The following is a 22500-nucleotide window of genomic DNA, read 5'->3' as shown; positions in this document are numbered from 1 at the left end:
TAATAATAATAATAATAATGGTATTTATATAGCGCTGAATCTTGTGCAGGGACAGGACACACACAGACATACACAGACACAGACACACACTGACCACACATACATGTGCACACTCACAGAGGGACCCGGACAAACAACAGACACAGATCAAAATACACAGACACTCAGACACAGACGGTTGTAGGATACACAGACACACAGACACACGGACACTCAACAGAGGGACCAGGACAAACATCAGACACGGACAGAAATACACAGACACGCCGACACAGACGACTGTAGGGTACACAGACACACACAGATGTGCGGACACTAATAGACTCGGAATCTCAGACACGGACAGAAATACACAGACACGGAGAAACAGACAAAAATACACAGACACGGACAAAAATACACAGACACGGAGACGGACAAAAATACACAGACATGGACAAAAATACACAGGCACGGAGACGGACAAAAATACACAGACACGGAGACACGGACAAAAATACACAGACACGGAGACACAGACAAAAATACACGGACAAAAATACACAGACACGGAGACACAGACAAAAATACACAGGCACGGAGACACAGACAAAAATACACAGACACGGACAAAAATACACAGACACGGAGACACAGACAAAAATACACAGGCACGGAGACACGGACAAAAATACACAGGCACGGAGACACAGACAAAAATACACAGGCACGGAGACACAGACAAAAATACACAGGCACGGAGACACGGACAAAAATACACAGGCACGGAGACACGGACAAAAATACACAGACACGGACAGAAATACACAGGCACGGAGACACAGACAAAAATACACAGGCACGGAGACACGGACAAAAATACACAGACACGGACAGAAATACACAGGCACGGAGACACAGACAAAAATACACAGGCACGGAGACACGGACAAAAATACACAGGCACGGAGACACAGACAAAAATACACAGGCACGGAGACACAGACAAAAATACACAGACACGGACAGAAATACACAGACACGGACAGAAATACACAGACACGGAGACACGGACAGAAATACACAGACACGGACAGAAATACACAGACACGGACAGAAATACACAGACACGGACAGAAATACACAGGCACGGAGACACAGACAAAAATACACAGACACGGAGACACGGACAAAAATACACAGACACGGAGACGGACAAAAATACACAGACACGGACAAAAATACACAGGCACGGAGACACGGACAAAAATACACAGACACGGAGACACGGACAAAAATACACAGACACGGACAGAAATACACAGACACGGACAGAAATACACAGACACGGAGACACGGACAAAAATACACAGACACGGACATATACGTTGACACGTAGACACCTAGAGGTACATAGCCTGACGGACGTTGTTGTTTTTGTGTTTTTTTGTTTTTTTTCCACGATGAGAAGGGGGGTTTGCTTGGTTACCATTCACCACATTCATTTCTTCTTCTGGTTCATGTCCTCGTTAACACCTGTGTGTCTGCGTCTCTTAGGGTATCTATTGTACATGTATTGGCATCATAGTGTGTGTGTGTGTGTGTGTGTGTGACCTGATTTTCTATTATCTGATCCAGCATATTTGCGATTACTTTGATTTTTTTTTTCCAGTTTTCCTGGAGGGCTGACTGGGTGAAAAGAAGCATATATGCAGATATGTTTGTTCCACTTCCTTCACAAAACGATTTTCGTTGTCGTCATAGCTCTCTCTCTCTCTCTCTCTCTCTCTCTCTCTCTCTCTCTCTCTCTCTCTCTCTCTCTCTCTCTCTCTCTCTCTCTCGTCATGTTCATAAAGTTATGGTACCACTTCCAAGGATCGATCTTTTAAAATCTAGTCTGTCTTATTCAGGGGGCTGTTTATGGAATGAACTATTATCCTGTAAACACTGTAAAAAGCATCCCCAACTTTATAAACATATATCGTGCACATTTATTGAAAAACATGTGATTATGTGACGCATATCAATTATAAACAACAAACATGTAGAGATTGTCAATATACACACGCCTCTCTCCTCCCCTGTCAGTCTCTCTCTATGTCTGTCTCCACTGTCACTGTCACTATATCTGTCTGTTGTCAGCCTCCCCTACCTTCTTTACTCTTCCCGTTGTCCATTCTTCCTTCCGCTCTCCGCCACGCCCCTACCCTATTGTCCTCGTTGTTATTCATCTATCGCGATATTGTACTGTACATAATTAGTCGGGGGAGGGACGGGGAAGGGGAGGAGGGGAGGGGAGGGGAGGAGGGGAGGGAGGGGGGAGGGAAAGGAAGTCTCCCCCGGCGGATGGGCGATAGAGAGAAGACGACAGTGCACCACAACTCAACTCAGTTCTCAGTCGTGCAGTACAGTTCAGGAATGTGAGGCATGCAAGACGAGGGAGGGGGGTGGGGGGGAGGGGAGGGGAGGGGATGTGAAGTGCAAATCCAATTGACAGACAACACACAGGACGTGTCTCTGAAACTGACGTCGTGCACAGAATAGCACTGTGCACAGTTTGTGGTTGAAACCCAGTTAGAGGAAAGTACGTGATATTAGTACTACATACCAAAGACCCTGTATGTATATATATACGTGTGTGTCTGGGTCATTGATACTGCTGTGTGATCAAGTGTCGATGTGGGTGGAGGGAGGGAAGGGGTGGGTGGTGTAGGGGGGGAGGGGGGGAGAGGAAGACAAGGAGCAAGGGCCATGCACTTGACACAGATATCCCTGACTCAGCCCAGGTCACGTCTGTGTGTCTGTGTGCGTGTGTGTCTCTGTGTGTGCGTGCGTATGTGCGCGCGTGTGCGTGCTCCCTTGCAGGTGGTGACGCATTGAGTTTTGTCGGGTGGGTGAGAGTGGGGTTGACGGGTGCAGTGCAGCCCCCTGACACCCTGGTACTTGGCTGTCGGGTGGATAGTCTCCTCTGACTACTTGTAAGGTGTGGCCTTACTGCTGATAACCAGCTGGCAGGGTGCTCGTGGTGGTGGAGGTGAAAAGACACGTTGTGTTGTGGTGGTGTAGGTGGTGGTGGTGGTGGTGTGTGTGTGTGTGTGTGTGTGTGTGTGTGTGCGCGCGCGCGTGCATGCATGTGGAGACACGTTGTTTTGCCCTTGTCTCTAGGCTATGATAACTCTGCCACCACTTTATGTTTCCTGCTTGAGTTGACAGCAAGGTGTGACAATGACCCTTCACGCTGCGCTCAGTGGAGTTCTTGTACACACAGAGGCGGGGGGAACCTTCCCACCCAGACAGTCAGTGTTGTGCTGTGGTGAAAGAGGACAAGACAGCAGACCACCCACCCAGACAGTCAGTGTTGTGCTGTGGTGAAAGAGGACAAGACAGCAGACCAACCCACAGCCCTGAACTCAGTGTTTGATCCAGCCCTTCAGGAGAAGCAAGACGCAGTACCACTTTCTGTTGCTGCTTCCTGTTGTGGGGGTAGGGGTGGGGGATGCAGGAAAGAACTGTGTACACGTATCTGGCTAAACGTGCCTCTGTTACAGCACACTGTGTGATGAAGAGAGTGGCTCTCACCAACACTACTTATTTCCACAGTGGATGCACACAGTACTCCCAAGACCCACGTACACCCACAACGACCCGACATTGAGAGCGTCAGTCAATGTATAGGGCGTTAAACTCTACACTGAGCTGCACAGCACTTTAACAACAACAGCAGCAGCAACAGCTCAGGCTGTCAACACAAAAGCTGTCAGTGCAGTGGTGTGGAACGGAGCAAGACTGAGGAGGGTGTGGGGAGGTGGATGGGGTGTGGGGGTGGGGGTGGGGGAGGGAGTCCGTGATTACATCTACTTGAGGTCGATGGAAGAAAAGTGAGCTGGAAAAGCTGCAGTGTGGGATGGGAGGTTTACATCACTGTTCTAAAAATAGGTGGATAGCACATACCCTCTTTGAGCCCCTTTGCTAACTGAAGCCAACAGAAGTGTTCAATCAGCCAATTTGCTACTCGTGTCAGTACAGCGCGAAGTGGTAACTTCATATATGTAGCCAAGCGCTCTGCTGGTACGACGACTGCTTCACGGCAAGCTTTCACTTGCTCACGGCGTTAGGTAAGCTGACTTTCCTGTGTGTGCCTCCACAGCAAGTTTGTGCTACGTGTCACTGCACTGTTTCCCTGTAATAACTTTGTTAAATAAACCATTGGCAGATATCAGTCAAGACAAAACATTTGGCATGTTGTTGGGGGCAAGCATAACATGATTTCATCGAAGCTGCACAGTCACAGTTCAGAAACTACCACCATTTAGCAGACAACTGAGAAACTCAATGGACTGACAGCCGGATACGAGTGTCAAAATGGCGTCCAGATGGCTTCAGCTTTCCTGGCCAATGAGCTATCCATCTAATTTTACTGTACACCCTGAACTGTGGCCCTGTGATTGGCTTGCAGGTGGCGGGGACGGACAGAGACACGCACACTGTGCGAGGACGGAAAACGAACTGCACAGGTGTGTAGGGGTGGGATGGGGGGTGGGGGATAGGTTGGGGGGGGGGGGGGGTTAAGGACTGGGTGGGCCTGGTCGTAGTCATCAACACAGAGTGGCAGGTGATATTGCATCAACGGGTGGTAAGGTAGGAAAAGAAAGAAAGAAAAAAAAAAGAAGTCAGGGTGGGGTGGGACCACTTGCCCCCAAACATTGGTGGAACTTGACACAGGAAAATCACGTCGTAACATTTGTCTGGAGGAAAGGACCAAAAAAAAAAAAAAAAAAAAAAAAAACAACAACAAAAAACCCCCAAAAAACCTTGTGAAAACAGTGGAGAGCTGTCAGTATGAAGACATTCGTGACGGTTTATCTGTGTGCTTGTGTGTGTCTGTGTTACAGGTAAGCCTGTGGGATAGAAAGCAGGAATAAACAAAAGTACTGAGACATTCAGGCAGAGAGGTGCACAGTTGTGTCAGTGAGTGAAATGGAAAACTGCAGTGTCATTGAGAAAGTGTGGTATAAAGCAGTTGTGTAAGGAAGTAAGATTGAAAGCTACAGTGTCAGTAACGAAGTGTGATAGAAATCTGCAGTGTCAGTAACGAAGTGATATAGAAAGCTGCTGTGTCAGTAACGAATTGATATAGGAAGCTGCTGTGTCAGTAACGAATTGATATAGAAAGCTGCAATGTCAGTAACGAAGTGATATAGAAAGCTGCAGTGTCAGTAACGAAGTGATATAGAAAGCTGCAGTGTCAGTAACGAAGTGTGATAGAAAGCTGCAGTGTCAGTAACGAAGTGATATAGAAAGCTGCGGTGTCAGTAACGAAGTGATATAGAAAGCTGCAGTGTCAGTAACGAAGTGTGATAGAAAGCTGCAGTGTCAGTAACGAAGTGATATAGAAAGCTGCAATGTCAGTAACGAAGTGTGATAGAAAGCTGCAGTGTCAGTAACGAAATGTGATAGAAAGCTGCAGTGTCAGTAACGAAGTGTGATAGAAAGCTGCAGTGTCAGTGAGGAAGTGATATAGAAACCTGCAGTGTCAGTAAGGAAGTGTGATAGAAAGCTGCAGTGTCAGTAACAAACTGTGATAGAAAGCAGCAGTGTCAGTAACAAACTGTGATAGAAAGCTGCAATGTCAGTAACGAAGTGTGATAGAAAGAATGCAGTGTCAGTAACGAAGTGTGGTAGAAAGAATGCAGTGTCAGTAACGAAGTGTGGTAGAAAGCTGCAGTGTCAGTAACGAAGTGTGATAGAAAGAATGCAGTGTCAATAACGAAGTGTGGTAGAAAGAATGCAGTGTCAGTAACGAAGTGTGGTAAAAAGAGTGCAGTGTCAGTAACGAAGTGTGGTAGAAAGAATGCAATGTCAGTAACGAAGTGTGGTAGAAAGCTGCAGTGTCAGTAACGAAGTGTGGTAGAAAGCTGCAGTGTCAGTAACGGAGTGTGATAGAAAGAATGCAGTGTCAGTAACGAAGTGTGGTAGAAAGCTGCAGTGTCAGTAACGAAGTGTGGTAGAAAGAATGCAGTGTCAGTAACGAAGTGTGGTAGAAAGCTGCAGTGTCAGTAACGAAGTGTGGTAGAAAGCTGCAGTGTCAGTAATGAAGTGTGGTAGAAAGAATGCAGCGTCAGTAACATAGTGTGGTAGAAAGCTGCAGTGTCAGTAACGGAGTGTGGTAGAAAGCTGCAGTGTCAGTAATGAAGTGTGACAGAAAGCTGCAGTGTCAGTAAAGAAGTGTGATAGAAAGCTGCAGTGTCAGTAAGGAAGTGTTGTAGAAAGCTGCAGTGTCAGTAACGAAGTGTGATAGAAAGCTGCAGTGTCAGTAACGAAGTGTGATAGAAAGCTGCAGTGTCAGTAACGAAGTGTGATAGAAAGCTGCTGTGTCAGTAACGAAGTGATACAGAAAGCTGCAATGTTGTTAAGGAAGTGTGGTAGAAAGCTGCAGTGTTGTTAAGGAAGTGTGATAGAAAGCTGCAGTGTTGTTAAGGAAGTGTGGTAGAAAGCTGCAGTGTTGTTAAGGAAGTGTGGTAGAAAGCTGCAGTGTTGTTAAGGAAGTGTGGTAGAAAGCTGCAGTGTTGTTAAGGAAGTGGGATATTGTCAGTGAGGAAGTGGGATTGTTAGTAAGGAAGTAGGATAGTTAGTAACGCCTAGGGCGTATTTTCAAGATTAGGCGAAAATGCTCGTAATAATAATAATAGTTAGTAAGGAAATAGGATGATATGGGTAAGGAAGTGGGATAGTGTCAGGAAGGAAGTGGAATATTATAAGTAAAGCAACTGGATGATTATACAGGCAAGGAATTGGTATATTATCAGTAAGGAGGTGGGGATAGTGATAACAAGGAAGTGAGACAGTATCAGGAAGGGAGTTGGGTATTGTCGTTAAGGAAGTAGGATAGTATCAGTAAAGAAATTGGGTAATAATATAGGTAAGGAAGTAGGATATTGTCATAATAAGGAAGCGAGATAGTATCAGATAGGAGGAAGTGGGATGATGAAGGTAAGGAAGTGGGACAGTTAGTAAAGAGTGGTAACTCTCTCCATTACACAAGGTACACAACTTCAAGTCAGTGATGGTCACGCTACCGATTCAGCTAGCACACAGGTAAATAAAAGGTACATTGGAACAAACCCAGACACTTCCTCAAAAAGGAAGCGCCGGGCCTGTCCTTATACCGATCATTTGACATGTGCACACAGCAGCAAAGACAGAAGAAATGTACAAATACAAATTAGCTTTTATTCAAGACTGGCATAGCCTCTTTAATCCTGAATAAGCCACACAGAACACGTGGACAATACAGTGGGACAGTGTCAGTAAGGAAATTGGATATTGTCAGTAAGGAAGTGGGAAGTGGTAATAAGGAAGCAAGATGGTATCAGTAAGGAAGTGGGAAGTGGTAATAAGGAAGGAAGATGGTATCAGTAAGGAAGTGGTAATAAGGAAGCAAGATGGTATCAGTAAGGAAGTGGGAAGTGGTAATAAGGAAGCAAGATGGTATCAGTAAGGAAGTGGTAATAAGGAAGCAAGATGGTATCAGTAAGGAAGTGGTAATAAGGAAGCAAGATGGTATCAGTAAGGAAGTGGGAAATGGTAATAAGGAAGGTAGATGGTATCAGTAAGGAAGTGGTAATAAGGAAGCAAGATGGTATCAGTAAGGTAGTGGTAATAAGGAAGGGAGATGGTATCAGTAAGGAAGTGGTAATAAGGAAGCAAGATGGTATCAGTAAGGAAGTGGTAATAAGGAAGCAAGATGGTATCAGTAAGGAAGTGGTAATAAGGAAGGGAGATGGTATCAGTAAGGAAGTGGTAATAAGGAAGCAAGATGGTATCAGTAAGGAAGTGGTAATAAGGAAGCAAGATGGTATCGGTAAGGAAGTGGTAATAAGGAAGCAAGATGGTATCGGTAAGGAAGTGGGAAGTTGTAATAAGGAAGCAAGATGGTGTCAGTAAGGTAGTGGTAATAAGGAAGCAAGATGGTATCAGTAAGGTAGTGGTAATAAGGAAGCAAGATGGTATCAGTAAGGAAGTGGTAATAAGGAAGCAAGATGGTATCGGTAAGGAAGTGGGAAGTTGTAATAAGGAAGCAAGATGGTGTCAGTAAGGAAGTGGTCCAGCAAGCGGAGGAGTGTGAAAGGAGCTGCATGAGAGAGTGTGTGTATGGGGAGGGGAGGGGAAGGGGGGGGGAGTTGGAAGGAAGGCAGTCGAAGATGGTCACACCAAGACCAACAGCCTGACCACTCCCACCCCTCCACCACCATCTCCTCAACCCCCCTACACTCTCCCCCCCCCCTTTACAATCCCCCAACACACACGCACACATTTTGCCAGGCCAGAACGACTTCTTGAGACTGTGTAAGAGAAACATCAGACATGCAAAATGCGTGTTGGCCCTGGGTGGTGCGTGAGGGAACTGACTGTCCTCACTGCTTCTGGCCACTGCCGCCTGTGGTCACACTGTGAGGAGTAGTGCTGGCAAGGAGTGGCCCGGCCCCGGCCCCGGCCCCGCACACACACACACACACTGGGAGCGGAAGGATGTTTATTCTGTCAGGCTGGAGGGGGGGACGGCAGGCTTGTTTGTTTTATCTACCCCTGTAAACAGGCAGGGAACGGGTAGGAACAGCCAGCCACGGTGATCTGATCTGACAAGGCGGCACTCTTTCAGCCAACGCAATACAATGTGAGATACACCACTTGTCTTTGAGCAACGTCACAAAGGCGGCCACACTCTTTCAAACCATCGTGAAAAAAGCTACGGGTTTTTCAGCAACTTGACAGGAGGTGACACTCTTTTTTTCAACCTACTTCACAAGGAGGTGACACACTTTTTTCAGCCAACCTCACAAGGTGATGACACTCTTTTTTCAACCAACGTCACAAGGTGATGACACTCTTTCAACCAGTGTGAACCTGAGCCGCTGCAGTATTTGGCACAACGTCACAAGGCTGTGACACTGTCAACCAACGTCACAAGGCTGTGACACTGTCAACCAACGTCACAAGGCTGTGACACTCTGTCAACCAACGTCACAAGGCTGTGACACTCTTTCAACCAACGTCACAACGCTGTGACACTCTTTCAACCAACGTCACAAGCTGATGACACTCTTTCAACCAACGTGAACTGGCCTGCTGCAGTACTTGCCACAACCAGGAGCAGAGCACAGGTCCCAGTAGCCATGAGTCAGGTGTGTGCGGGAGGAGGGAACCAGGTGGGTGGTGGAGGGTACGGGCCAGCGGGGAAGGAAGAGGTGGTGCCGCCGATGTCGCCGGCCACGGAGGGCAGCCCCTGCACGTCCCAGGGCCTGTTCGGCAAGGTGCTCCGCAAGCTGAGCCTCAAGCGGAAGTCCAGCCGGGGGTCCCTGCGGAGGAAGAGCTCGGCCAGCCCGCTGGACGCGGACGCTCTGAACATGGACGGCTTCCTGGCGGACCTGGGCCACAACCTGGCCACGCTCAGCAGCCACACCTTCTTCAACGTGGAGGTGAGAGAGGTCGCGCAGGGTTGATGGTTGAAGGGTAAAGGTTCCCCCCTCCCCTAGGCCTTTTATGGTTTTCACGGTCATCAGGGCAGTGGTTTTTGGTGGGTTTGTGTGTGTGTGTGTGTGTGTGTGTGTGTTACTGTTGTTGCTGTTTTTTGTTGTTGTTTTTTGTGTATATCCACTGTATCTTGGGCTCGGTATAGGAAGGCCCGGCCCCAATCAGTCCTTTCCCTTCGTGCTGTTTCATCCTTCCCCAACGGATGTCAGGTTCCCATTCACACACAGGGTGGAGTGAGGAAAGTAGAGTGATGTGCCTGTAATAAAGAGAGTAATGATGATAATGATAAAACAACAACATTGATGACGATAATTATATATATATATATATATATATATGTATATATGTATACATCAGAAAGCATTCATTATGACTTTCAAGAATGTGGTGAGATGGGTCAACCATCGCTTGTTTGTACTCGTGAATGATGGACGAAATTTCAAAACTTTTTTTTTCTTTTTTGAATCCAGTTCAGTTTTGGTAAATATATATTTTCCTTGACCCTCCAAAGGTTGGAAAATGGAAGAGGTAATACAATTCGCCCCCGATGTCTCCAGGTTCATACTTTGGGGTTCCGAAGAACAAGTGGCACAATCCCACTTTGTTCAGCACAGAGAAGATTTTGTGCTTTTTGTTTTTTGTTGTTGGTTTTTTGGGTTTTTTTTTGTCGATTTTGTTTAAGTTTGATGGTTTCTTTGGTCAGCAGGAAGGAAGGGGTGTTCCACACCTTTTCGTTACACTTCTCAGCTCAGCAGGTTGGACAGATACAAAGGGTGTAGACCGTGTGTTTTCATGTACACGGAGCAGATGAATCGATCATACCTTTCTCTTTCTGTCTGTCTGTCTGTTTGTCAGTCTGTCTGTCTCTGTCTGTCTGTCTGTCTCTCACGATTGTTTGCAATGCCTCCATGTCCGAAGAGTTTTATTACTGAACTTGTGGACATTACAAGTATTGTCATTGTCATTGCCATTCTCTCTCTTTCCCTCTCTTTCTCTCTGTCTGTCTTTCTCTGTCTGTCTGTCTGTCTCTCTCTCTCTCTAATGTTGTATTGTGTAGTGTAGACCCTGTTTCAGGGCGGGGACTGATGAAAAAAAAGCGCGCCAGTGTTTATCTAATATCATCGAAAATAAAGAATTTGTCTTGTCTTATCGTTTCTGTCTGTCTGTCTGTCTGTTTGTTTGTCTGTCTGTCTATTTCTCTCTCTCTCTTTCTTACACACACACACACACACACACACACAAACGCACACACAAGCACACACACACACACAACCCCCTCCCCCCCCCCACACACACACAACACACACCACACACACACCACACACACACACACCACACACCACACACACACACACACACACAACACAACACAACACAACACAACACACACACACACACACACACACACACACACACACACACAGAGGCAAACCCTACCTGTTGTATGTGTGTACATTTGTTTTGGAAACGAAACACAGCACAATACAGTGACCCTGACATGTCCCTATTCTCGTTATCTTTCCCCCCCTCCCCCCCCCCCCCCACCCCTCCCACCCCTCACAGACAAGGGTAGGTAGGAGACGCCCCTCCATGATGTGTGCATGCAGTCAGTACGGACTCGAGTGCATGGAATGGTTGGGTTTCTATGCTGAGCCGTGTGAGGTCAGATACGGCCCGGTCAGCCACGTGTTTCATGTCTGACGGCCCAACACTGACCGCACTGCACATGGAAATATAAAAGGGAGGGGGGGTAGAGGTGGGGTTGGGGGGCGGGGCGTGGGAAGTGGGGGTGGGGGGAGTGGGGAGGGGGGAGAGGAAGAGATAGGGGTGGAGGAAGAGATGGGGATGGAGGAAGATAATTATGGGGGTGGAGGAAGATAATTATGGGGGTGGAGGAAGAGATGATGATGGAGGAAGATAATTATGGGGGTGGAGGAAGAGATGGAGTGGAGGAAGATAATTATGGGGGTGGAGGAAGAGATGATGATGGAGGAAGATAATTATGGGGGTGGAGGAAGATAATTATAGGGATGGAGGAAGATAATTATGGGGGTGGAGGAAGATAATTATGGGGGTGGAGGAAGAGATAGGGGTGGAGGAAGAGATAGGGGCGGAGGAAGAGATAGGGGTGGAGGAAGAGTGGAGGAAGAGATGGGGTGGAGGAAGATAATTATGGGGATGGAGGAAGAGATGGGGTGGAGGAAGATAATTATGGGGATGGAGGAAGATAATTATGGGGGTGGAGGAAGAGATAGGGGTGGAGGAAGAGTGGACGAAGAGATGGGGTGGAGGAAGATAATTATGGGGATGGAGGAAGAGATAGGGGTGGAGGAAGATAATTATGGGGATGGAGGAAGATAATTATGGGGGTGGAGGAAGAGATAGGGGTGGAGGAAGAGTGGACGAAGAGATGGGGTGGAGGAAGATAATTATGGGGATGGAGGAAGAGATAGGAATGGAGGAAGAGGAAGAGATGGGGGTGGAGGAAGAGGGAGAGATGGGGTGGAGGAAGAGAGAGAGATGGGGTGGAGGAAGAGGGAGAGATGGGGATGGAGGAAGAGGGAGAGATGGGAAGAGATAGGAATGGAGGAAGAGGGAGAGATGGGGATGGAGGAAGAGGGAGAGATGGGGATGGAGGAAGAGGGAGAGATGGGGGTGGAGGAAGAGGGAGAGATGGGGGTGGAGGAAGAGGGAGAGATGGGGATGGAGGAAGAGGGAGAGATGGGGATGGAGGAAGAGGGAGAGATGGGGATGGAGGAAGAGGGAGAGATGGGGGTGGAGGAAGAGGGAGAGATGGGGGTGGAGGAAGAGGGAGAGATGGGGTGGAGGAAGAGGGAGAGATGGGGGTGGAGGAAGAGGGAGAGATGGGGGTGGAGGAAGAGATGGGGTGGAGGAAGAGGGAGAGATGGGGATGGAGGAAGAGGGAGAGATGGGGGTGGAGGAAGAGGGAGAGATGGGGGTGGAGGAAGGAAGAGGGAGAGATGGGGGTGGAGGAAGAGGGAGAGATGGGGTGGAGGAAGAGGGAGAGATGGGGGTGGAGGAAGAGGGAGAGATGGGGTGGAGGAAGGAAGAGGGGGAGTGTATCTAAAGAGACAATGTCATCATCATCGTATTGTTTTGTTGTTGATTGCTTGGAACTTCTTCTTCGGTCAGAGGCTGAACTGTAAGCGCTGTACAAGCTGTAACTAAATGGGGAGAGGGAGGGATGGGGTGGGGGCGGGAGGGGGGGGGAGAGAGAGGGAAGAAGAGGAAGAGATGGGAGTGGAAGAAGGAGGAGGGGGAGTGTATCTGAAGACACAGTCTCATTATAATCGTATTGTTTTGTTGTTGATTGCTTGGAACTTCTTCTTCGGTCAGAGGCTGAACTGTAAGCGCTGTACAAGCTGTAACTAAATGGGGAGAGGGAGGGATGGGAGGAAGGAGGGTGGGGTGGGGGGAGGGAAGAAGAGGAAGAGATGGGAGTGGAAGAAGGAGGAGGAGGGGGAGTGTATCTGAAGACACAGTCTCATTATAATCGTATTGTTTTGTTGTTGATTGCTTGAACTTACATCAGAGAGAGTGAAGTGTAAGAGCTCTAAGCGCTGTACAAAACAAACACAGTCATTTGCACAACAGGTTTCAGTCAGTCAATCTTCAGTCAGGCACCCCGCCCCCTCCCCCTCCCCCCCAGCCCACCCCCCCAGCCCCCCACCTCCCATATGCACACAACACATGCACACACACACACACACACGTACGCACGCACGCACACACACACACACACACGTTTATGTTACACTGGATTTTACTATATAATGCCGCCAGGAACAACTCTCTTGCAGCCGTGGGTTCGTTTACGTGCGCAGAGTGCATGCTGTACACGGGACCTTGCTTTAGCGTCTCCTCCGAATGACTATCGTCCAGACCACCACCACTCAAGGTGTAGTAGATGGGGAAGAGATTTCTGGCTAGTGTGGGGTGCAACTTCCATGTGTGTGAGAGGTGTGTGTCCCATCATTCGCGCGCGCGCAAGTGTGTGTGGGGGGCGGAGGTAGGGGTGGAGAGGGGTGGGGTGGGGGTGGGGTTTGCGCCGGGGGTTGGCGGGGAGGGGGGTGCGTGCATGTATGTGCGTGTGTGTGCATGTATGTGTGTGCGAGGTGTGTTTGTGTGTATATATATGTGAGTGTGTTTGCGTGGGTGCGTGTATATGTGTGTGCGTGCGTATGTTTGTGCTTGCGTGTGCGTTGCGTGTGTGTGTGTGTGTGTGTGTGTGTGTGTTAACGTGAAGCGCTTCGAGAGGTTTGAAAGCGCTGTTTACATTAAATGTACTATTATCTTCTTTTTTTAAAAATTTATTTTGAGAAGAATGTAAACATTAAAAAAGAGTTTGAATAACCCCCACAAAAATGTCCTGCCTTCACACGTGTAGAAAGGACCAGTAGCTACTACTACCACCCCTCCCCCCCGCCTCCCCCGACCCTCCCCCCCACCCCCCACCCCCCCGACCCCCCCTCCCCTCTCCCTCCCCCCCCTCCCCACCCCCCGGCACGATGGGGTGTTAGGCCACCACCCGATTATCAATGTGTGGGAACGAGGAGTGGACCACTCCAACCCCACCTAACCAACGTTCCCGTCCATCCCCGTTCTGTTTGCTAAGGGGGTGGGAGGGTGTCCCACAGTGCAACCTGCCTACCCGGCCCCCGCAAGCTAGCTACCCGATCCACCCACCCCACAGTCAGCCTCTCTCTGTGTCCCTCTACCCCGCACCCTGTGTGAGCTGTTCTTGAACTCTGTGTGTGTTTGTGTGTGTGTGTGTGTGTGCTGTGTACTTCACTTCCGGAGTTTCACCTGGTGTGATTTCTTTAAAAATTCTTAGAATATGTTGGTCAGCCTCCTAAACACAGTGTGTTTGCCAGGTTTCACTTGTTCAACATGCAGTTTGTTGTATGGTTTGAGGGGGTTTGTGGTTACGGAGTGTGTGTGTGTGTGTGTGTGTGTGGAGGTGTGAGGAGTGATAGTAGTGGTGCTGGCTTTTTTTTTTTTTAAGGGACACCCCACGTGAAAGCCGCCAGCCTTCTGTCGTGATGCAAAAGAAACGTGGATGTTTGGATTTGCAAAAAGCCTGCTTTGGAAGTGTGAAGCCTCATTTGGAAAGTGTGAAGCTTGGGGTTTGGCAAGTGTATTATTTGGTTTTTTGCAAATGTAAAGCCTGGTTTTGGAAGCGTTTGACTTTGTTTTGGGAAGTGAAAGCCAGATTTTGGAAGTGTAAAGCCTGTTGTTTGAGGTGTAGATACTGGTTTTGGAGGTGTAGAGCCTGGTTTGAGAAGTGTAATGTCTGGTTTAGGAAGTGTAAAGGTTGGTTTTGGACGTGTAAAGCCTGCTTTGGGAAGTGTAAAGCCTGCTTTGGAAAGTGTAAAGTCTGGTTTGGGAAGTGTAAATTCTGGTTTGGGAAGTGTAAAAGCCTGGTTTTGGAAGTGTAAAGTCTGATGCTGTCTTTGTCAGCGGTACGTAAAGCAGCGACCTGTTGACAGACGTGGTCAGGTCACTCACTACCTGCTCTGCTTTCCTAGCGTTGGGTTACGCTGCTGGTCAGGCAGATGTGGTGTAGCGTATATGGATTTGTCCGAACGCAGTGACGCCTCCTTGAGCTACTGAAACTGAAACTGAAACTGTGCTTTCCTAGTGGCCTGTGTATCTGTCGTCCCTTCAGAAGTCCTGTTTGATGGCGGAAAGCCGTAAGAAGACAGACGTTTGACGGAGATTTTTAACTTCACAGGAAGCACTAAGCCGGCTCAGTCTCAACACTCACTGCCAGCCAAGCGGTGTCTTCGCTGTGTGACGTGCGAGCGACGAAGTGACCACCATTGTGTTTACCCCCCCCCCCCCCCCCCCCCCCTCTTAGTGAAGTCCACCACGTCTCTCAGCGCGTGCCGCGTGCGTGACCGGCTCACTGGTGACACTTGAGGGTCATTTATCATCAGCAGACTGACCCTCGAGGCCCCAGCTTACAGAAACTTGGCCTCAAACTAGGCGAAAGCCGATAGGTCCTTAAAATCTACTGCATCATCGTCAGACTGGTCTAACGAAAATGTACAGAGATCTACGTCGTCAGCGGTGATTTCATGTTCTCACCGAGAGACAACTTTTTTTTAAACGGATTGACTTTGGGATTTACGCAACGAAAACACACGGAAGTGTCTGAAGTGGTCATCTTTCCGCAGACACTGTGACCAGCCCGTCATCAGTGTGATAAATATATATCTGAACAGTGTCTGGCTGGGATGTCTCGCTCTGGAATACTACACTATCCCGTTTGTGTTGGCATCGCGCCTTGTTTTCTGTGGGCTTCCAGTGGGCGGTCACAGACATTGTGACAACGACACAGAAGAGAGAGGGGAAGAGAGGGGGGCGGGGGGGGGGGGGGGGGGGGGGGGGCGGGAGGCGGTACTGATATTACCGACATGGAGGTGGGTGTGGTCACAAACATTAACGACATGGAAGAGGAAGGAGGGGGTGCAGGTGTGGTCAATCCGATGGAGGAAGGAGGTGGAGGTGGGACAAAGAGAAACGGCATGCAGGAGAGGGGAGGAGGAGAGGGAGGGACAAACTTTAACAACGACGCGATAGAGGAGAAGGAAGAGGAGGAAGGGGGAGGAGGAAGGACAAACACTAACGCCGACACAATAGAGGAGGAGGACGAGGCGGAGGAAGAGGAGGAGGAAGGGGGAGAAGGAAGGACAAACACTAACGCCGACACGATAGAGGAGGAGGACGAGGCGGAGGAAGAGGAGGAGGAAGGGGGAGGAGGAGGGAGGACAAACACTAACGCCGACACAATAGAGGAGGAGGAGGAGAGAGAAGGAGGAGGAGGGGGGACAAACTTTAACACCGACACGATAGAGGAGGAGGACGAGGAGGAGGAGGAAGGGGGAGGAGGGAGGACAAACACTAACGCCGACACGATAGAGGAGGAGGAGGAGGAGGAGGAGGAAGGGGGAGGAGGGGGGACAAACTTTAACACCGACACGATAGAGGAGGAGGAAGAGGCGGAGGAGGAGGAGGAAGGGGGAGGAGGAAGGACAAACACTAACACCGACACGATAGAGGAGGAGGAAGAGGCGGAGGAGGAGGAGGAAGGGGGAGGAGGGAGGACAAACTTTAACACCGACACGATAGAGGAGGAGGAAGAGGCGGAGGAGGAGGAGGAAGGGGGAGGGGAGAACCGGAAGAAGGGGTGGTGGAGGACGACCCAGACCCAGCCCCAGCCCCAGCCGAGCAGCAGCCTGCACAGCGGAGAGGTCAGCGCCACAGTGGGCACGGACGGGACGGAGTACCCGTGGTACTGGGACACCCGTTACCTGTCGGGGACCACCTCGCTCACCCTGCACCCCACACCTGTGAGTCTCGCTCCTCTTTCACCTGCCCCACCCCACCCCACCCCACCTCCAAACCTCCCCCTTGCCCCCTCCCCACACCCCACGTCTACCTCGCACCTCCTAACCCTAACCCCTTTTCCAGTAGTGTTAATTAACCTACTTGCAAGAAATGATAAGTCGTGTATTCATTTACGGTTTATTTCGGAATACGATACTGCCGATTTCGGAATAATTATAGTAATGTCGACGGTCATCACGATTTTTGAATGGTATCGATTGAATGCGTGATGCGTTCAGCGAATGTGTTGTTTTCTTGTGTGTGCTCTTTTTTCTTTGTTTTTTTTATTTTATTTTAATTACTTTATCTTTTTTAATACATGCGGAAGTCACAAAAGGGAAAAACAAAGACATGAGATAGACTCTTCTTCGTAAGTCTGACAACAGGACGAGAGAATGATGATGATGGTGATGATGATGATGATGATGGTGATGATGATGATGATGATGAGGAGGAGGAGGAGGAGGAGGAGGAGGAGGATTATCATGATTATCATGATGATGATAAAACATATAATGATGTATATAGTGTGCTTTCAAAACTCTGAAAGCACTCTGCAATTACACATCAGTCAGACACAAAGCACAGTAAACCTCTGTCTCTGTCTATATCACACACACACACACACACACACACACACACACACACACACACACACACACACACACACACACAAACACACACACACACACACACACACACACACACACACACACACACACACACACACACACACACACACACACACACACACACACACACACACAGGAGGAGGAGAAAAACAAAAACATATCGATCCATTCAATACATATCATGGAATGACATGCCTTAATTATACATAGAGACTGCTTGAAAAAAAAAGAAGAATGTTTTTAGAAGTGTTTTAAATGATGTGTGTGAAGGACTTTGACGGACAGAAAAGGGCAGTGGATAGCAAATTAGTCACAGCCGAAGAAGTGAACAACTCTCTTGCTGTGTTTCCAGCTGTTGAAAACTCCGGGGAAAATGGACTGGGTCAGACTGGACATCAGGGCCACTGTGTGTGCAAGAGGGGTTGTGGGGCGTGTGTGTGTGTGTGTGTGTGTGTGTGTGTGTGTGTGTGTGTGTGTGTGTGTGTGTAGGGCTTGTGTGTGTGTGTGTGTGTGTGTGTGGAGGGCTTGTGTGTGATGTGCGTGTGTGGGTGGAGGGCTTGTGTGTGTGTGTGTGTGTGTGTGTGTGTGTGTGTGTGTGTGGAGGGCTTGTGTGTGTGTGGAAGGCTTGTGTGTGTGTGTGTGTGTGTGGAGGGCTTGTGTGTGTGTGTGTGTGTGTGTGTGGAGGGCTTGTGTGTGTGTGGAAGGCTTGTGTGTGTGTGTGTGTGTGTGTGTGTGGAGGGCTTGTGTGTGTGTGTGTGTGTGTGGAGGGCTTGTGTGTGTGTGTGTGTGTGTGTGTGTGTGGAGGGCTTGTGTGTGTGTGTGTGTGTGTGTGGAGGGCTTGTGTGTGTGTGTGTGTGTGTGTGCTTGGGTGTGTGTGTGTATGTGTGTGTGTGTGTGTGTGCTTGTTTGTGTGTGTGTGCGTGCGTGAGTGTGTGTTTGTGTGTGTGTGGAGGGCTTGTGTGTGTGTGTGTGTGTGTGTTGGTTTAAATAATCTTGTTCAACAATACACATGATTACAATGTGTGTGTGTTGTTTGAGTGGGGTGTGGGCTTGTGGGGTGTGGGGGATGGGGGATGGGGGGTAGGCTTGTGTGTGTGTGTGTGTGTGTGTGTGTGTGTGTGTGCGAAGGAACGGGGTGGAGGGGAAGAGAGGGGTGGAGGGTTGGGCCAGGCATGACGTCAGTCGTTGATAATTGGTGTCAAGAGATGCTCGCTCTCCAGTCACTGGTCGAAGTCAAGTGAAGATGAGAGAGGATGGGGTTATTAGTGTATCTTTGTGTGTGTGTGTGTTGACGTCACCATGTTCAGCCCAGTCCTGTCATAAAAGAAGGAGGAGCGCGCGTGGACTCACGTTTTGTGCGTGGTTGATTGGTTGAGAAACTAACGTGTCAGCTCACTCATGTCTCATGGTTTAAAAAAAACCAACAAAAAAAAACAACAACGTTGATTGGTTGCGAAACAAACGCGCGAGAACTCGTCTCATGATGTCCAAAACAGTTGATTGGCTGAAAAACGAACGCGTGGAGTCACTCATGCCTCGTGGTTTCCAAACAATGTTGACTGGTTGTCATCAGTGAGTGAGCTACGTCATGACTCATGTACGTCGTAAAAACTGGAGAGTTTTGGTGGGCGGCATGATTCTGTCAAGTGCAGGAGCAGGGGTATGGCATGGCCAGGCTGGTTTAACTCCGGCAGCTTTTAGGACTCCCAAGCAAAGCAAAAAAAAAAAGAAAAAAAAAACAACAACAAAAAACAAAAACTAGCAACAGAAAAAAAAACAACAAACGCTACCACCAGCAACAAAAGCTCTTTTTTTTTCTCCTCCCCCCCCCCCCCCCCTTTCGTGTTCCTCTTCGATCAGGCCGATTCTTCTGGTGACTATAAATTTAATCTCATATTGATTGTAGTATTTTTTTTTTTTATCATATTATGTATTTATTTGTTTTATTTCATTATTTACTGTTTATAGAAGTTATTTGATACAAATGATAATATGGCTCATCAGCCGTCATGTTAAAATTGAAGTGCAAAGTTGTGAACACAGCAGTATGCTTGTAGCTCTTGTAGCTCTGGTGTTACAGAATGAAAACCTGCACCTCTGGTGTTACAGAATAAACACCCCATGTTGTTACAGAATGAAAACATGTACCTCTGGTGTTACAGAATGAAAATCCATGTTGTTACAGAATGAAAACATGTAACTCTGGTGTGACTGAATTTTTGAAAATCTAGTGTTACAAGAATGAAAACCTGTACCTCTGGTGTTACAAGATAAAAACATCTGGTGTCACAGAATACAAACCTGTAACTCTGGGTGGTGTTACAGAATGAAAACATGTACCTCTGGTGTACCATAATCAATACCCGTACTTCTGTTGTTACATAATGAAATCTCTGGTGTTACAAAATGAAAACCTGCACCTCTGGTGCTAGAGAATGAAAACCCGTGGTGTTACAGAATGGATGCCTGCAACTATGGTGTGACAGAATGATACATCATATATATTTATATAAACAAACCACTCTGAGATTACAAGAATGATAACCGGTACCTCTGGTGTTACAGAATGAAAACATGTACCTCTGGTGTTACAGAATGAAAACCTCTGATGTAACAGAATGAAAACCTGTACCTCTGGTGTTACAGAATGAAAACCTGTGGTGTTACAGAATGAAAACCTGTGGTGTTACAGAATGAAACCCATAGTGTTACAGAATAAAAACCTATGGTGTTACAGAATAAAAACCCATGGTGTTACAGAATAAAAACCTGTGATGGTGTTACAGAATAAAAACCTTTGGTGTTTCAGAATGAAAACTTTTTGTGTTACAGAATGAAAACCCATGGTGTTACAGAATAAAAACCTCAAGTATTAAGGAATGAAATCTGTAACTCTGGATGGTGTTACAGAATGAAAACCTGTAGTATTACAGAATGAAAACCTGTACCTCTGGTTTTACAGAATGAAAACCTGTAAACCTGTGGTGGTAAACCTGTGGTGTTACAGAATGAAAACTGTAAACCTGTGGTGTTACAGAATGAAAACTGTTAACCTGTGGTGTTACAGAATGAAAACCTGTAAACCTGTGGTGTTACAGAATGAAAACTGTTAACCTGTGGTGTTACAGAATGAAAACTGTTAACCTGTGGTGTTATAGAATGAAAACCTGTAAACCTGTGGTGTTACAGAATGAAAACTGTTAACCTGTGGTGTTACAGAATGAAAACTGTTAACCTGTGGTGTTATAGAATGAAAACCTGTAAACCTGTGGTGTTACAGAATGAAAACTGTTAACCTGTGGTGTTACAGAATGAAAACTGTTAACCTGTGGTGTTACAGAATGAAAACCTGTAAACCTGTGGTGGTAAACCTGTGGTGTCACAGAATGAAAACCTGTAAACCTGTGGTGTTACAGAATGAAAACCTGTAAACCTGTGGTGGTAAACCTGTGGTGTTATAGAATGAAAACCTGTAAACCTGTGGTGTTACAGAATGAAAACCTGTAAACCTGTGGTGGTAAACCTGTGGTGTTATAGAATGAAAACCTGTAAACCTGTGGTGTTACAGAATGAAAACCTGTAAACCTGTGGTGGTAAACCTGTGGTGTCACAGAATGAAAACCTGCAAACCTGTGGTGTTACAGAATGAAAACTGTTAACCTGTGGTGTTATAGAATGAAAACCTGTAAATCTGTGGTGTCACAGAATGAAAACCTGTAAATCTGTGGTGTTACAGAATGAAAACCTGTAAACTTGTGGTGTTACAGAATGAAAACCTGCAAACCTGTGGTGTTACAGAATGAAAACTGTTAACCTGTGGTGTTACAGAATGAAAACCTGTAAACCTGTGGTGTCACAGAATGAAAACTGTTAACCTGTGGTGTTATAGAATGAAAACCTGTAAACCTGTGGTGTTACAGAATGAAAACTGTTAACCTGTGGTGTTATAGAATGAAAACCTGTAAACCTGTGGTGTTACAGAATGAAAACTGTTAACCTGTGGTGTTATAGAATGAAAACCTGTAAACCTGTGGTGTTACAGAATGAAAACTGTTAACCTGTGGTGTTACAGAATGAAAACTGTTAACCTGTGGTGGTAAACCTGTGGTGTCACAGAATGAAAACCTGCAAACCTGTGGTGTTACAGAATGAAAACCTGCAAACCTGTGGTGTTATAGAATGAAAACCTGCAAACCTGTGGTGTTATAGAATGAAAACCTGTAAATCTGTGGTGTCACAGAATGAAAACCTGTAAATCTGTGGTGTCACAGAATGAAAACCTGTAAACTTGTGGTGTTACAGAATGAAAACCTGCAAACCTGTGGTGTTACAGAATGAAAACTGTTAACCTGTGGTGTTACAGAATGAAAACCTGTAAACCTGTGGTATTACAGAATGAAAACCTGTAAACCTGTGGTGTCACAGAATGAAAACTGTTAACCTGTGGTGTTACAGAATGAAAACCTGTAAACCTGTGGTATTACAGAATGAAAACCTGTAAACCTGTGGTGTCACAGAATGAAACCTGTAAACCTGTGGTGTTACAGAATGAAAACCTGTAAACCTGTGGTGTTACAGAATGAAAACCTGTAAACCTGTGGTGTTACAGAATGAAAACCTGTAAACCTGTGGTGTCACAGAATGAAAACCTGTAAACCTGTGGTGTTACAGAATGAAAACCTGTAAACCTGTGGTGTTACAGAATGAAAACCTGTAAACCTGTGGTATTACAGAATGAAAACCTGTAAACCTGTGGTGTCACAGAATGAAAACCTGTAAACCTGTGGTGTTACAGAATGAAAACCTGTACCGCGGGATGGTGCGCAGCTTGCTACACCAGGTGGGACGTACTGACCAACACACTGGAATGAGACCTGGCGACCTGATCGACCACATCAGACAGGTGCACGATCTGTGCGCGCGTGTGTGTGTACATGTGTGTACG

The 22500-nt window shown here is 47.3% G+C and overlaps 1 protein-coding gene across 7 annotated transcripts in view; it reads left to right on the top strand.

The window, feature by feature from the left end:
• LOC143288628 (protein unc-13 homolog D-like) overlaps positions 1–22500 on the top strand; it is a 144798-nt gene that overhangs the window by 72375 nt on the left and 49923 nt on the right. For 4 of the 7 annotated variants that reach the window (XR_013056126.1, XR_013056125.1, XR_013056127.1 and 1 more), the window contains exons 1-2: positions 6405–9455; positions 22351–22458. Coding sequence is in view for 4 of the 7 variants with exons in the window: in XM_076597283.1 (XP_076453398.1) it covers positions 9153–9455; positions 22351–22458 (411 nt within the window). In the remaining 3 variants the exon portion in view is untranslated. Of the gene's footprint in view, positions 1–4782; positions 4872–6404; positions 9456–22350; positions 22459–22500 lie in introns of those variants that run through there. The other 3 variants (XM_076597285.1, XM_076597284.1, XM_076597286.1) reach the window with 3 other exon arrangements.

Source organism: Babylonia areolata, chromosome 12 (assembly GCF_041734735.1).
Source record: "Babylonia areolata isolate BAREFJ2019XMU chromosome 12, ASM4173473v1, whole genome shotgun sequence".
Lineage (NCBI taxonomy): Eukaryota > Metazoa > Mollusca > Gastropoda > Neogastropoda > Buccinidae > Babylonia > Babylonia areolata.
This window is presented reverse-complemented; position numbering and strand designations above follow the sequence as displayed.